Raw genomic sequence first — 15,430 nt, 5'->3', positions numbered from 1 at the left:
ATGCTTGTTATCAAATCTGTCTTAGTGAATCAATATTTTTAGTTCTTCACATATGTCAAGCTTGCTTTCTTTCTCCACTATGTGCATCACTTGTAAATCGTCTCCAGTGCATGGATAATATTCCTTGTATTTGTGTATTGCATGCTAAATCACGATAGCGATTATCTTCACAACCATTACATCCAATCCTTACAATGGATAGTATTAGAATATGTTAGCTTTGCTGTTTTTAGTGTCATGGTATTTACAACATGTATACATATAGGTAATAATGATACAGGGCATTCAAAAGTGTTTATCTAGATTTTAAGTGATCTCAACTCTGAAATTAACATCAACACAGACACCATATTTGACACATGCATACACACAATCATAAAGTTTTCAGTCATTTAATACACTCAATTTGAGTATAACTGGAAACGTGTAAAACATCCAAATTGTACTCTGTACTACACCATACATTTTGTTGCTTGACATTTTTAAAGATTTGCATTCAAAAAATGTGCACCTGTCTGGTACAGGTGTTACATACACCTTGGTCTTAACGTATCCCCAAAGGAAGAAATCCAGTAGGGCAATGTAGCTGTGGGATTGGGCCATCCCTTCTGATCCATTGATTTTGAAATTCTTCATTGAAAGAGTCCCAACTACATGTTGTTCACTGAGACAGTTCTCCGTCTAGTTGAAACATTACATTGGGCTGCTTCATATGGAACTGGGGTATAGCGTAATTCTGATATGTCTATAAGCACACAGTACCAATAACATGGAAGAAGAATGCACTGATGACTTTGGCATGCATTAGCGCACACCAGACACTGATCTTCCAGGTATCCCTTGTGTGCTTCCTCACAATCTTTCCATTGCCGCAAGTACGCATGTTACATCCATGTACACATGTTACACCACTTAAATGAAATATTGATTCATTTGAAAACGCTATTTGCTGTAAATAATCTTCAATCCCTTTGATATAGAATAACATATTATTTGCAAGGCATCAGCTTTTGCAAAATCTGGAGTTTTTTTTAATTTTTTTTATTTTATTTTATTTATTTATTTTTTAATGTACAGTTGTGACTATTTCTGTGATCTTCAGTGCCTGAAGCTGATGACCTGTGTGTGTCTCTCTTTTGGATGATGACTGCGTCAACACATTTCGTATGTTTTCGACGGTGACTGTTGTGGATGAAGGTTGCCTGCTGCTTCTAAAATATTTGCATCTATGCCTTAACCAATTTGACATCTGGTGATGGTTTCCCTAAGTTGTGCTGAACCTTTGTTGTACCATGATTGGAGATATCGGGGCTCCCAGCAACAGTTTCAGGAGTCATGGAAGCTTAATGAGTTTGTCAACACACGAGAAACAGGATAGCATAGGTCCGTGGCATAAGTAAACAGCAATATCTGTTTGAATCAGGGTAAACATTCTGGGATACCTTGTATAGTTTTTTAATTTTTTAGCAGTCCTTTTCTTAATCCACTTTGCCATTTAGCAACCAAAATTTGAGATTTTACTGTCTGTAACACTCTCAATATGACTACACAAATGCATGCAGAAGAACGCAGCTCTTATTTTGAGATTATCTGTAGTCTGTTAATCTTAAATGGTGAAGAGCCATGTATATAACAGAGGTGTCTTACAGGCTGGCTCCTCCACAGTTGATCTATGTGTTTTTCTTTTTTAAGAATTTTACCACTAAGTTTAAGCCTTGCATTAGCTTTTTCGACAATTTATGTGGCTATTTCAGCTAAAGCCACAGTAGATGTCAATGGCTAAATATTTAGTTATTTCTTGAGACTGAACTTTGTATTGTTCTAGATACATTTTGTAGGAAGTATATTCATGACTTCTTCCAGCCTCAAAACAACTTCAGGTACTGTTGAACAAGGAGTTTGAATCATGATGTAACTTCATTCTTTTTTTTTTCACATATCCTAAGCACTGTCAGAAGTGAAAGACGTGTTAGGTTAAAAAAAAATTCTAGGACCAACTGGTAATTCAGCCCTGGACTTTTACATTTGTAGTCTAATATGGGCCTAAGCAATCGCCAACCACATTTCTTGTAAAATGATATCAGAAGGGAAATTCACTTGATTTACTTATTTCTTGTTCCTTGGATTATTTTGCATGATACATCAGGAAAATATGTGGAACGAGTCATTTGCCATTCACAGCACAAATTAATATGTAAATATGGCTACATACTGAATAATTATAAATAAGTTAAAAAAAACCGCAGATGTATGTTGGTGATTTCTGTCCACCCCCTTTTACACATTACAATAAAAGAAAGTATTCTATGGAATAGAAGGAGTTGTCAAGGAGAAACTTTTGCAGTTTGTTTTAAAATTTTGCTTTGCTTTTTGGTAGATCTTTTGTATCCCTGGGTAAGTGATTAGAAATTTTAGTTGCAGCATTGTGCACCCCTTTCTGTTCTGAAGACAACATTAATGTGGAATAATGAATGTCATTTGCCATCTGGTATTGTAATTATGTACATAATTGTTTCTTATCAACCGCAATGGATCAATTACAACAAATTCCTTGAGGAAATAAGTATACTGTGAAACAGTAGTCAGAATAGCCAACTCCTTAAATGTCTATGAGAAGATCAGTGAGTGAAGTGGCGCAGTGGTTAGCAAATTGGACTTGAATTGGTTACCACACTGGACTCACGTTTGGGAGGACGATGGTTCAAACCCGCATCTGGCCATCCTGATTTAGGTTTTCCATGATTTCCCTAAGTGGCTTCAGGGAAATACTGGAATGGTTTCTTGGAAACGGCATGGCTGACTTCCTTCCCTAATTCAACGGGACCGATAAACTCACTGTTTTGTCCCCTCCGCCAAATCAATCATCAGTGAGCAGCAACAAAGATTAAGGGAAATGTGTCAGAGAGAAACTTTGCGTCCTCTTTTACTCACAACAGGTGGCTTCCTCACTGAGTCTGAGTCATGTGTGCTGCATCCTCAAACCTATCCCACTTTTCCCCTCGACAAAGGAACTAACATTTTCCAAACGTGGGAATAGTTTTTTCCTCTCTCTTTTAAGTTCACGTATTAGCAGTACTGGAATTTCTCGTCATCAAAGTAAGTGCTACCCAGTGATACTGTCTCTTCGTAGTTTTGAACATGTAAATGGTACAGTTATGAATGAACCTGACACAACATGATTATGTTTTAGAACTTGTCTTGTGACTGACCTGAGTTCTTGCATATAATACATATCTGGATGCAAATAACAAAGTGATTGATTTTCATGAACACTACCTTGCAAATTATATTTTTTTTTTATAATACAAGTCCCAGTTATTTTTGCAACAATTTTTTTCAGGTACCACCCGCCCTGTATAAAATACATTCCTGATAGTATTTTGAGATATGCACTTTACTACCTATGCCTCTCTGATGACATCACATTAGCAATGATATGGTAGGTTCTGCCTAGTAAGAAGCCGACGTGTGTGTGTTCCGGCATTATGCAAGCATCTGTTTTTTTTTAGTAAGCAATAACATGTAACTGCAGCACTATCTACATCCTTCTGTTTTGCATGAACAGATTGGCAGGCAGAGTAATAATCAGTCACTGATTAAGGAGTCAATGCTAATTCGCACAGAAAAGTTGATTGGATTTCAACAAAAATTTAATTGGATATGATAAGTATTGTTCATTTTATGCAATAAATCAGCTTCACTGCAGAAGTAAGTAGACTTGTACTACACACTTTCTCAGAAACAAGAATGACTTGAATCCCTCAAAACAACCTACACATTGGAAACTGCCTTATTTTACTTCGTTGGTCATTCCCATAAAGGATACAATTCTGAGAATAGGAATATGTGAAAGAAGAAATTTATATTTTGCATTATGTTAGTAAACACTGTAAGCTGTCTATGTATGTTATCTCAGTATCAGTTCACCTTGTTATTTCTTTCCAAATTACAAAGTGTGCACCTAAATGAATTAAAGTTATGATCTTTGTAAAACTTCTATTTTAAATATTAATTGTATATGAATATCCATGATAAGTTACCAAGGTATTCATGTAGGCAGTGCACACTGTTAAAATGAAATTTTTTGTCTTAAGCTTCAAATCAGAGATGCCATTGTACGAGGTACGTTTTCCACCTATTGCGGGGAGAGAAGGGAGGGTGGACCAGTAAACATATCATTGTTTGTTGAAATACTCTCACTTTTGCAAAACAGAAATATAATTGTAAAATAATGATGGCCTTGGAATGTTTATATTTGGTGTTTTGCGTGCAAGCTCTACTACATCCTTGTCTCTAGATCAGTTAAATTTTTGGGCTCTGTTGATTGATATTTTACTCACACAACATACATTTACGTATACACAATCACTGTTGTCTCTGGCCCAGTTAAATTTTTGGCTTCCATTGTTTGATATGTTATTTGTGGAACACAAATTTACACTCCTGGAAATGGAAAAAAGAACACATTGACACCGGTGTGTCAGACCCACCATACTTGCTCCGGACACTGCGAGAGGGCTGTACAAGCAATGATCACACGCACGGCACAGCGGACACACCAGGACCCGCGGTGTTGGCCGTCGAATGGCGCTAGCTGCGCAGCATTTGTGCACCGCCGCCGTCAGTGTCAGCCAGTTTGCCGTGGCATACGGAGCTCCATCGCAGTCTTTATCACTGGTAGCATGCCGCGACAGCGTGGACGTGAACCGTATGTGCAGTTGACGGACTTTGAGCGAGGGCGTATAGTGGGCATGCGGGAGGCCGGGTGGACGTACCGCCGAATTGCTCAACACGTGGGGCGTGAGGTCTCCACAGTACATCGATGTTGTCGCCAGTGGTCGGCGGAAGGTGCACGTGCCCGTCGACCTGGGACCGGACCGCAGCGACGCACGGATGCACGCCAAGACCGTAGGATCCTACGCAGTGCCGTAGGGGACCGCACCGCCACTTCCCAGCAAATTAGGGACACTGTTGCTCCTGGGGTATCGGCGAGGACCATTCGCAACCGTCTCCATGAAGCTGGGCTACGGTCCCGCACACCGTTAGGCCGTCTTCCGCTCACACCCCAACATCGTGCAGCCCGCCTCCAGTGGTGTCGCGACAGGCGTGAATGGAGGGACGAATGGAGACGTGTCGTCTTCAGCGATGAGAGTCGCTTCTGCCTTGGTGCCAATGATGGTCGTATGCGTGTTTGGCGCCGTGCAGGTGAGCGCCACAATCAGGACTGCATACGACCGAGGCACACAGGGCCAACACCCGGCATCATGGTGTGGGGAGCGATCTCCTACACTGGCCGTACACCACTGGTGATCGTCGAGGGGACACTGAATAGTGCACGGTACATCCAAACCGTTATCGAACCCATCGTTCTACCATTCCTAGACCGGCAAGGGAACTTGCTGTTCCAACAGGACAATGCACGTCCGCATGTATCCCGTGCCACCCAACGTGCTCTAGAAGGTGTAAGTCAACTACCCTGGCCAGCAAGATCTCCGGATCTGTCCCCCATTGAGCATGTTTGGGACTGGATGAAGCGTCGTCTCACGCGGTCTGCACGTCCAGCACGAACGCTGGTCCAACTGAGGCGCCAGGTGGAAATGGCATGGCAAGCCGTTCCACAGGACTACATCCAGCATCTCTACGATCGTCTCCATGGGAGAATAGCAGCCTGCATTGCTGCGAAAGGTGGATATACACTGTACTAGTGCCGACATTGTGGATGCTCTGTTGCCTGTGTCTATGTGCCTGTGGTTCTGTCAGTGTGATCATGTGATGTATCTGACCCCAGGAATGTGCCAATAAAGTTTCCCCTTCCTGGGACAATGAATTCACGGTGTTCTTATTTCAATTTCCAGGAGTGTATATATACATAACAGCAAATAATAAAATTACTATTCCTTCATGTAGACCAATGTCCCCTTGTAATGCACCAGATAAATATTCATTCTCCTTGCTTCCTTATGTGCATATTAAGCTAGCAAACTATGCTGCAAGAATTGACTCTTTTAATAACATATTTATGTTTGACAATGACATCAGCAAGGCAGACTTTTCTGTGTGGTTGATACCTTAGAGGACTTTCAGAAAGGACGGTTTGTCTCATTTGCTGTGTACATAACATAATTGATAACTTGAAAATAATATGCTTTATTGCATTTTACATGAGTTGCAGAATGCGACTTTAGAGAAACAGGGTTCTGTTTCAAATTGTATGTAGATAAAATGATTGAGGTTACTATTAGATGCATCTTGCTTTGTGATATATTATTATAAAAAATTTTGTTGTTAGTATAGCCTCCTGTACTTTTCATTGCTCATGAAGAAATTATTGTTAATTGCATTTCTAGGTTGATCAGTCAGAACAGGAAGCAAAACTTTGGCGTCGATTGCTATCTGTCCCTTTGGCAGGGACAGACAAATCTTATAGAGAGTTTTTTGAATGGGCAAATTCACATAATGTTCCAATAGATTTTGATGTGTCTGAGGTAGAATCAGAGATGCACCGACTGGAAAAATTCGAGAAACAGCTGGTATGTTCCTCTTTTTACAATAACATGGCATTCTCTATATTGTTGTTGTTGTTGTATTGTTTGCAGTAGTAACAGTAGTAGTATTACTCACTATACTTGACACTATAATGGAAGAAGGGGTAAAAACGATCCTTGTCATACTTTTTTCTTCAATGTCAAATCCATTTTTTAAAATTTGTTGGTGAAATCGCAGGATTTTTTCAAGTTTTTTCTCCTTGTTATTATGAGGTGTTAGGTTTTAAAAGTCACTATATTTTACTTAGACATTTTATATGAAAAAATTAGAACAGCAGAAATGGTCGATTTGAGACTTCTGTAATTTCTCTTTTTAATGTATTTGTATAATCTACCATAACAATTAAGCAACAACAATCGGTAATCATTATATTGTGTCATTTAGGTAAAATTGTTTGTCTGTGAAAGACATTCTTAGACATGTCAGCGTGGACATTCTTCTGAAGAAATGTTGCAACAGTGTACTGGTAATTGACTTCAATCATGAAGTTAAGGATTTTTTACCAGAGACAAAGATGAAGACATTATGAATGAGGAGGATTCAGATATTGATCTCAGTCAACACTTTCCTCTTCCGTCTGTGTAGACTCAGTCTGATCATCTCTACCGAGATGGTTGCTAGGGATGGAACTGCATGGGAGATGGCCAATTTTTCATCTTCTTGAAGGTCGTCTGTGAACATTCTGAAAGAGATAGGAGGTCCTGTCTACTTATGCCTGCCAGTGAGTAGACTACTCTCTCATCAGTGCTTTCTGTCTTATTTGTGATGAAGCATGGCTACATCTCATTGAGGAAATGTACAGCACCAAATGCTAAAAAAGGACTACAAAAATGATGATAGGACCGTGCCACTTGATGAACTGTAAATGTTGCTGGCTGTCTCAGGGTGTCATTTTTACAAAAGGACTACAAAAATGATGGTAGGACCATGCCACTTGATGAACTGTAAATGTTGCTGGCCGTTATACGCACTCAGGGTGACCTTTTTACAAAAGATTTGTTTGTGGATGATCTTTGTTTGTATTCTTGGAGGCCTACTTTTATCAGAGATGTTATGCCAATGGACAGATTTCAGGAACTTCTCAGATTTCTCCATTTTAATGAAAAATCAATGCAAGCTGAATGAGTTTCAGCCAACAATTTTACCCTTGTATTTGAAATTTGGGGAAAGTTCGTAATAATAATAATAATAATAATAATAACAATGTTTATTTGTCCATGTTAACTTTACATCATCATGTTAGACCATATTCATTCTCACTGTGCTGGAGAAAATATAACCCCAGGCAAGCAAGTATTATCAAGCAAAATAAAATGCAGCTTCATTTAATTCATGCCAAACAAAGGCGAAAAATATGCTCTCAAATTGTGTTGCTGTCAATGTAGCAACAAAGTATATATGTAATGCATTTCTGTACCTCAAAAAAGAGGGCACACAGAGAGAGGAGCAGTCATTTGAAGAATACATTGTTCTACATCTCAAGGAGCCATTTTCAAATCAAGGAAGAAACATGATGACAGACAACAACTTCTCATCTCTTCCAACTTGCCAAGAAGTCCAAAGAAAATAAAACTTCATTAGTTGGTACAATGAGAGATCTATCATGAAATCTCTTAAGAGGTAAAGAAGCCAAATACTGAAATACATGTCACCATCATCCTATGTAAAACTGACAGCACAGACTGCACCATGACTACATATATTGTAAGGAAATAAGAAGAAAAATGCCACTCTTCTGAGTGCACTGCATGCTGAAGTAGCAGTAAGCGAAGAAGGAAAGGAGAAACCTAATACTGTTACAGTCTACAATGCAATGAAGTTCGGATGGTTGATCAAATGACCCATAAATTTACTACATATTGGACATGGCAGCAGTAAATGAATGAGTCATCTGTGAGCAAGGAAATGGAAAGGAAGAAGTTCAAAATTCACCTGGCAAATGAACTCAAGGAAATGAAAAAGCATGAAGAAGAGTAGATGAAAGATGAGGTTATGGGACCAGAATCGTCTATAAAGTTGAAGAAGTTTCAAATCAGCCTCTGCAAAGGCAACAAGACCAGCAACAACTGAGCCTTGTGCAGAAAATGTGCACATAAAGCAGAAATCACCCATGCTAAGTGCATCTAGCAGATTCCAGTGACTTGATTAAAGAGTTCAACAAAGCCACGTGTAAAATATGTCTGAGTATAATATTTGGACCATACATACAAATTTTTCTAGAGAGTTTTACAAATAGTTAATATATGAAAATCTACACCTTAGGAAATTTGTTAGCATAAGCGGTGATAAACAATTAAGATTTATTGAAAGAAATAATTAATGTATTACTTAACATCTTAAGCAGTTGTTGTTATAACTTGCAGAAAGGTGGGGATTAATAAGCACAAAATAAATTACTTGTTTACTTTAAATATGAAAGTGTTTCATGTGGACTCAAAATGACCCCTTTCTGCCATTTTAGGAATCTGAGAAACTCAGTCATTCTAGTAGTAAGGCATAAGCCAGCGATGGTTCCTTTGAAAGAGTGTGACTGATATTTGCTTCCCCAAAAGGAGCTTATGCTTTGTTTCTCATGACCTTGTTGTTGATGGAACATTAAACCTAAATCTTCCTTCCTTCCTTCCATCATTCCTTCTTTGTGTTGTATTTTTTTAATATAGTTTTAATTAATGTCGTATATCCCCTGGTAATAAAGTTCAACTTCTGTACTATGTTCCAATGTCAACTTTGGGACAGAAACACATTTCTTAATTCAAAGCCTTTTTCTTAAATGAAGGCCTACATGAGAAGATTTTTTGATGTGAGTCACATATATCTGCTGCTGTAATGCTATCCTTTTTGCAGTTGGAACTGTTGTTTTTTGCATAATGCTGTATAATTATTAGTCAGAGTGCCAATTGTAAACATTTTCTCAAAAAGATAATATGCTAAGTTACAACTGATAATTTGAACATATCTCATATCATCAGCCCTGCCTGTAAAAGCAGCCTTCTGTATTTTACACTGAAAAATGAGAATTGATACATCAGAAAACAATTTTTTCAAAGCATTTTTTAAGCTTTTTTGTTGGCATGTACATATCAGCTAGATTTATTTCCACACTGTAATTGTCATCACTATTAACACTCTCCTCTTCTTATTTCTCACATTTTGGCATGCATTCTGATACATATCTTGTCGAGAAAAACCATATGAGAGGTACGAATTTTCTTCACTTCTTGTGTTGCATGTAAACAATCTGCCATGAGAGCAGTTTCTATCATCAAATGGAAAATAACTCCCAACATCTAAATCAAATAAATAAAAAATTGAAGATACACTAATCGTAATTTTCATACTATGTTTTGGATGTGGCAGTGCAGCGACTGTGTATGATTGTAGTCTCATTATGAATAGTACAACTTCTTCAGTGACAACAACAATATGGTGTATTTTGTATTTAAGGGACTTAGTGGTACTATACTTGCGTTGGTGATATTTCCTCATACAGCAGCTGTACCATATGCCATTACCTTCACTGACCTATCTGCAAGTCTTTTGCAGAATTTGCCACAATTTTGCTCATTGTCTGCATGTGACAGGCTGTCATGTATTCTACCACCTTTCATTGTAGCATTGTGACCAGTAATCCATGAGTTCAAGTACAATATGCAGTCTTTCAACAAAATCATTACAGTAACAAATTAACGTTCCTCTTTTAAAATAAATGCAGTTACAAAAGTTCTGGCAGAAAATAAATAATTTAGGAGTAAAGGAGGCCACTCACCAAACACCGGAGGGTTTGAGTTGTTGACAGGCACACAAAAAAGAATTAAGTTTTTGTTAGTTTTCAAAACCCTTTAACAAGCTAGGGGATGGACGGACACACACACACACACACACACACACACACTCTCTCTCTCTCTCTCTCTCTCTCTCTGTGTGTGTGTGTGTGTGTGTGTGTGTGTGTGTGTGTGTGTGTGTGTGTGCACCTACATTGTGCCATCTGGACACAGAATGCCAGGTTTGCAGTTCGGCAGATGAGATGGGGTGAGGGTTGCGTTGGTTAGAATGAGTAAAGGGAGAAGGAGGCGGTAAGCAGGAGGAGGGATTGGGGATGAATAGCCAGCAGCTCAGAAGGAGGCAGCAAGTGTGTTGGATAGGAATGTGAGAGGGATGTATGGCAGCTACACATGGCACATGAGTACCGCAGCTGGTGACGTGAGGTGTATTATGAATAAGAAGAAGAAGAGACGGCGTGGATTGGGAGAGGCGTGGTAACAGGACAGAGGAGGGGAAACTGTTAAGTGAAGGCTGTGAGGACATTGAGGTAGAGGAAATTGGGGCCAGGAGAATTATGGGAGCAAAGAATGTGTTGGAGGGATAACTCCCATCTACATCGTTCAGAAAATCTGGTGCTGTAGAGAAGGATCCAGATGGCACAGGTTGAGAATCAGCCATTTAACTCGAACATGTTGTGCTCAGCAATGTTTTATGCCACTGAGGGGTGAACTCTGTTCTTGGCCACAGTTTGGCAGTGCCCATTGATTCTGATGGACGGTTGGTGTTCATGCCCAATAAAATGCTGTGCAGAAGTCAGCAAAGTTTATATATGACATGGCTGCTTTCATAGGTGGCCTTGCCTCTGATGAGAATGGGTGAATTGGGCAGGTGTTGCTCCTGGGTCTTCCACTGGGATAGAACCCCTATGGCAAGTAGTTGGGAATTGAAGTTGCATAGGATGGTGTGTAGGTAGGGTGGGCACAGAATACCACTTTAGGAGGAATGGGAAGGGTCATGGGCAGGATGTCACTCATTTCTGGGCTTGATAGGTAACTAAAGTCTTTGGGAAGTCACTCCATTCCAGTGTGATCATGGATCGCAAGGGAAGTGGGCACTCTTTTGCAGTGATTCTTGGGAGGAAGAAAGGAGTGTGAGGTTACAGCATGGGAAATCTGATCGTGGACTAGTTTTTGAGAGCCTGTCTGTGAAGTCCTTGAGCATACTGGGCAAGGGAATTCTTATTAGTACAGATATACTGTTTGTGGGTGTGCAGACAATATGGGAGTGAGTTTTTGGTGTGGAGGGTTGGCAGCTGCCGAAATGCAGGTATTGTTGGTTGTTAGTGGACTTAATGTTGGCAGGGCTTTGGATGGAGCCATCAGAGAGGATGTGCTCAACATCCAGGAAGGTGGCATGTTGGGTAGAGGAGGACAGGTGAAGCGGCTGAGAGGGAAAGTGTGAAGGTTGAGGAGGAATGAGAATAGGGTGTCTTGGCCATGGGTCCAGATCATGAAGATATCATCACTGAATCTGAAACAGGTAAGGAGTTTGGGTTTTGGGGGGCTAGTATGGTTTCCTCTAGATGGCCTGTAAACAGGCTGGCATAGGAGGTTGCCATGTGCATTCCCTTGGCTGTTTATTTACCTTCCCCTCAAAGGAGAAGTAATTGTGCATAAGTATATAATCAGTAAGGTGTATAGGGAATGAGATATTGTGTTTGTAGTAGGAAGGATGTTGGTAGAAGTGGTGTTCCATTGTGGCAGTGCTATGGGCATCAGGGATGTTAGTGTATAGGCATATGGCATCAACAGTGATGAGTAGGGATACAGAAGGTAATGTGTTGGGGATGGTCAAGAGTCGGTGAAGGAAGTGGTTTGCACCTTTGGTATGAAAGGCTAGGCTATGGCCAATTGTTTGCTTTTTTTGGTTGGTTGATTTGTTTGGTTGGAGATTCTTTCAGTGGGAGCACAGTAACCAACTACAGTGTGGAGAAACATTCTACACAATGCCTTACCACAAGGGTCACAGCTGTGTGGAGACCCAGGTGCAAGACCTGCCCAACTCACCCACCCAGCACATCCTACTGCAGTCCTGCCATAGGCTTATCCTATCCCAACAGAAACAGGGCCTGTGAAAACAGCAGTGCTACAGTTTCTGCACAGCATTTTATGTGGTCATAGCCGCCGACCAACTGTCCACCAGAATAAATAATAACAAGCACACTGTGGCCAAAAACAGAATTTACCAACCAGAGGCACAACACACTGCTGAGCACAACATGCTTGAGTTCAATGGCTGCTTCATAACATGTGCCATTTAGTCATTCTCACTAGCACCAGCTTTGACCCCACACTTACTACTCAGCAGTTTCCTCTCCTCTGTCCAGTCACTCCTGTCCCAACCCACACTTCCACACCACACCTCACCAGCTCCAATGCCCATGTGTTACATGCGTAGCCCGTGTACCTGCCATACCATCCTCCTGCATTCCTATCCTGCACATTTGCTGCCTCTCTCCAAGCCAGTAACTTTCTGACCGCAACCCCTCCACCTGCTTCCTGCTTTCCATTCCTTTCCTGCTCTACCCATCCCACACAGAACAATCCTCACCTCAGTCTATCTTTCGAACTGCAGCACTGGCAGTGTATGTCCAGCTGGCAAAGTTTATGTATATGTGAGAGGGAGAGAGAGGGGGGGGGGAGATAGAGAGAAAGAGAGAGAGAGAGAGAGAGAGAGAGAGAGAGAGAGAGAGAGAGAGTCCTCTAGCTTATCAAGGGTTTCTTCCAAAAGGTGGTTCATCTTTCATTCTTCCTTGTGTGCGTGTCGACTGATCAAAGCCTCTGCTGTTTGGTATTTGCTATTTTAAAATAACTATTTTCTCAGGGAATGTTCTGCATTGAAATAAGGAGAAAGAAAACTTTTGCTGCTTGTCAAACAGAATGGGTGTCAATGTAGAGAAACCAAGGTGACACATACATTGACTTTCAGGAATTGGAGGAAATAGACTAATTAAACAGGAGATGTGCAGAAGAGGCACAGCAGAATAAGGTGAGGGAGAAATCAATATTGGAATGCTTACAGTAGAAAACATTTAAAAACTTGAAGTTATATGAGGTAGGCCTAATCGAGATAAGTGCTAAGGCAGAGAGAGAGAGAGAATATAGTTCGTTATATATGTAATTCTCTTAGTGGTAATGATTGCATTGCTGGCTTGTCTCTGTTCATAAAATTATTCTACAAACAGTGGAAACTCCTATGTTGGAATATTGACAATATTAGGAAAAGGATAGATTAAAAGGTGGAAAATCCAGGATGGAATAATGATAATATATTGCTGAAAAGGATTGATTACTACCCATCATAAAGATAACCTCTTAGTTGCAGATAGGCCCAATGAAAAGACTATTACGCATTATAGCTTTTAGCTTTTGGCCAAAGCCTTCTTCAGCAAAGAACACACACACACACACACACACACACTACCTCCAGCAGCTCCAACTGGAATGCCAAATGCTCATATTTACACAGGTGCACAGTTCTAAACAAATGTAAGGAGAAAAATTACTGTTTGTAATTGTATCAATAGTTGTTGCAAATAGGTAATGTTGAATTAAATTTTAAACCAAACAGTATAGTTTTACAGCAAGTGAAAGTATTTCTAAGCATGCACTGCGTAAGGTGCCTGTACACAGACACTGCATTTTTGAAGTTTGACACTGTTACAACCCCCCCCCCCCCCCACAGGCACGCGCGCACACACACACACACACACACACACACACACACACACACGCACACGCACACGGGAAGAAAGTGTTGTGGAAAAGGTTAAGATTTTTTTCCAATTGCTACCCTCTTTCAACTAAAATACCGTATCCTGCATTCATTGTGATTCAAGTCGTAGAAAGTTGTTGAACAACAAAGAGAGAGGTACAGTCTTCTAAAAGATTTAAGACCTTGAAATTGACTTGCAAGCATTCAGATTAATTTGGAATATGAATAAACATTTAATAAGGATACCTGTTGATGGGGAATGATATAATAAAATAAGGGAATACCTCAAACACTCACTAACCTCATGTAATTTCTGATATATCTCCCTCTCTCTCTTTCTGTCTTTCTCCTCTCTTCTTTTGAATATTTTGCAATGAGTATTTTAATGCTGTTAATAACTAATGGTGTGCTTTGGCTGAACACCCATGCCAAGAAAACGTGTTAGTAAATGAATTTCTCCATGATCATGACCGGTGTGCTGTTTGTCCTTATGTGTGTATTAACACTAACTGCAAAACGCAGTGGATGAATGTAGTTTCTACATCTCTAATTGTTTTATTGTCAGGAGTCATGTGAACTTGGGAAAAAGCCACAGCTATACCGTGACTATTGCCATCGTGAAGAACTGAAAAGTCGAGCACGGGCAACATGTATTTGGGAGCGTGCGGTTGCAGAAAGCTGTCTGGATCCTGAACTGTGGTTCGACTACTTGGAGTTTGCGTATCAGAAGGGCGGAGGGACAGCCTCAGAAGTGCTAACTCTGTGTGAGCGTGCAGTGCGAAATTGCCCATGGAGTGCCCAGTTGTGGCAGTTTTACTTGCGAGCACTGGAACGATTTGAGAAGCCAAATAGTGATGTTACAGGTCGGTGATACTGCATTCAAGCTACTATGACAACATTTATAGCTCATTGGGTTAATGAATTACATAAAATGCAGTCTTTCGCAGAAATTCTTTTTTTCTCAGAGAACTGGAATTAGTAAAACTCCTAGTCACCCACTGTGTGTATTTCAATTTTAAATTTTATTTCTCTTCTTTTACCCAGGATTAATGGAACGAGCCTTGATAGCATGCTCAGATGCAGCTGACAGTTTACGAAGCATCTGGATTGGCTTTGCATCATACATGCTGCGCAGAGTGAAATGGTCTACAAAATCCAATTCGGATAGTGACAAAGGTGAACCTGAAGGTCTTGAGGAACTGAGAGCTACTTTCAATAAGGCCTGTGAGCATTTGGCACAATGTAAGTGTATGACATATTTGTAACTGTATTTGGGTGAAAAGAATAGAAAAGATATTTGCTATACAAATGCATTGCAAGATTGTAGAAGTGTCTGTGGATTTGAACA

General features: G+C 40.2%; 1 protein-coding gene across 1 annotated transcript in view; it reads left to right on the top strand.

The window, feature by feature from the left end:
• The window catches only part of LOC126202877 (squamous cell carcinoma antigen recognized by T-cells 3), an 80,747-nt gene that overhangs the window by 19,893 nt on the left and 45,424 nt on the right, over positions 1-15,430 (top strand). The window contains exons 5-7 of the mRNA XM_049936917.1: positions 6,348-6,530; positions 14,648-14,945; positions 15,127-15,324. Of these exons, the coding sequence (XP_049792874.1) occupies positions 6,348-6,530; positions 14,648-14,945; positions 15,127-15,324 (679 nt within the window). The remainder of the gene's footprint in view (positions 1-6,347; positions 6,531-14,647; positions 14,946-15,126; positions 15,325-15,430) is intronic.

Source organism: Schistocerca nitens, chromosome 9 (genome assembly GCF_023898315.1).
Source record: "Schistocerca nitens isolate TAMUIC-IGC-003100 chromosome 9, iqSchNite1.1, whole genome shotgun sequence".
Taxonomy (NCBI): domain Eukaryota; kingdom Metazoa; phylum Arthropoda; class Insecta; order Orthoptera; family Acrididae; genus Schistocerca; species Schistocerca nitens.
This window is presented reverse-complemented; position numbering and strand designations above follow the sequence as displayed.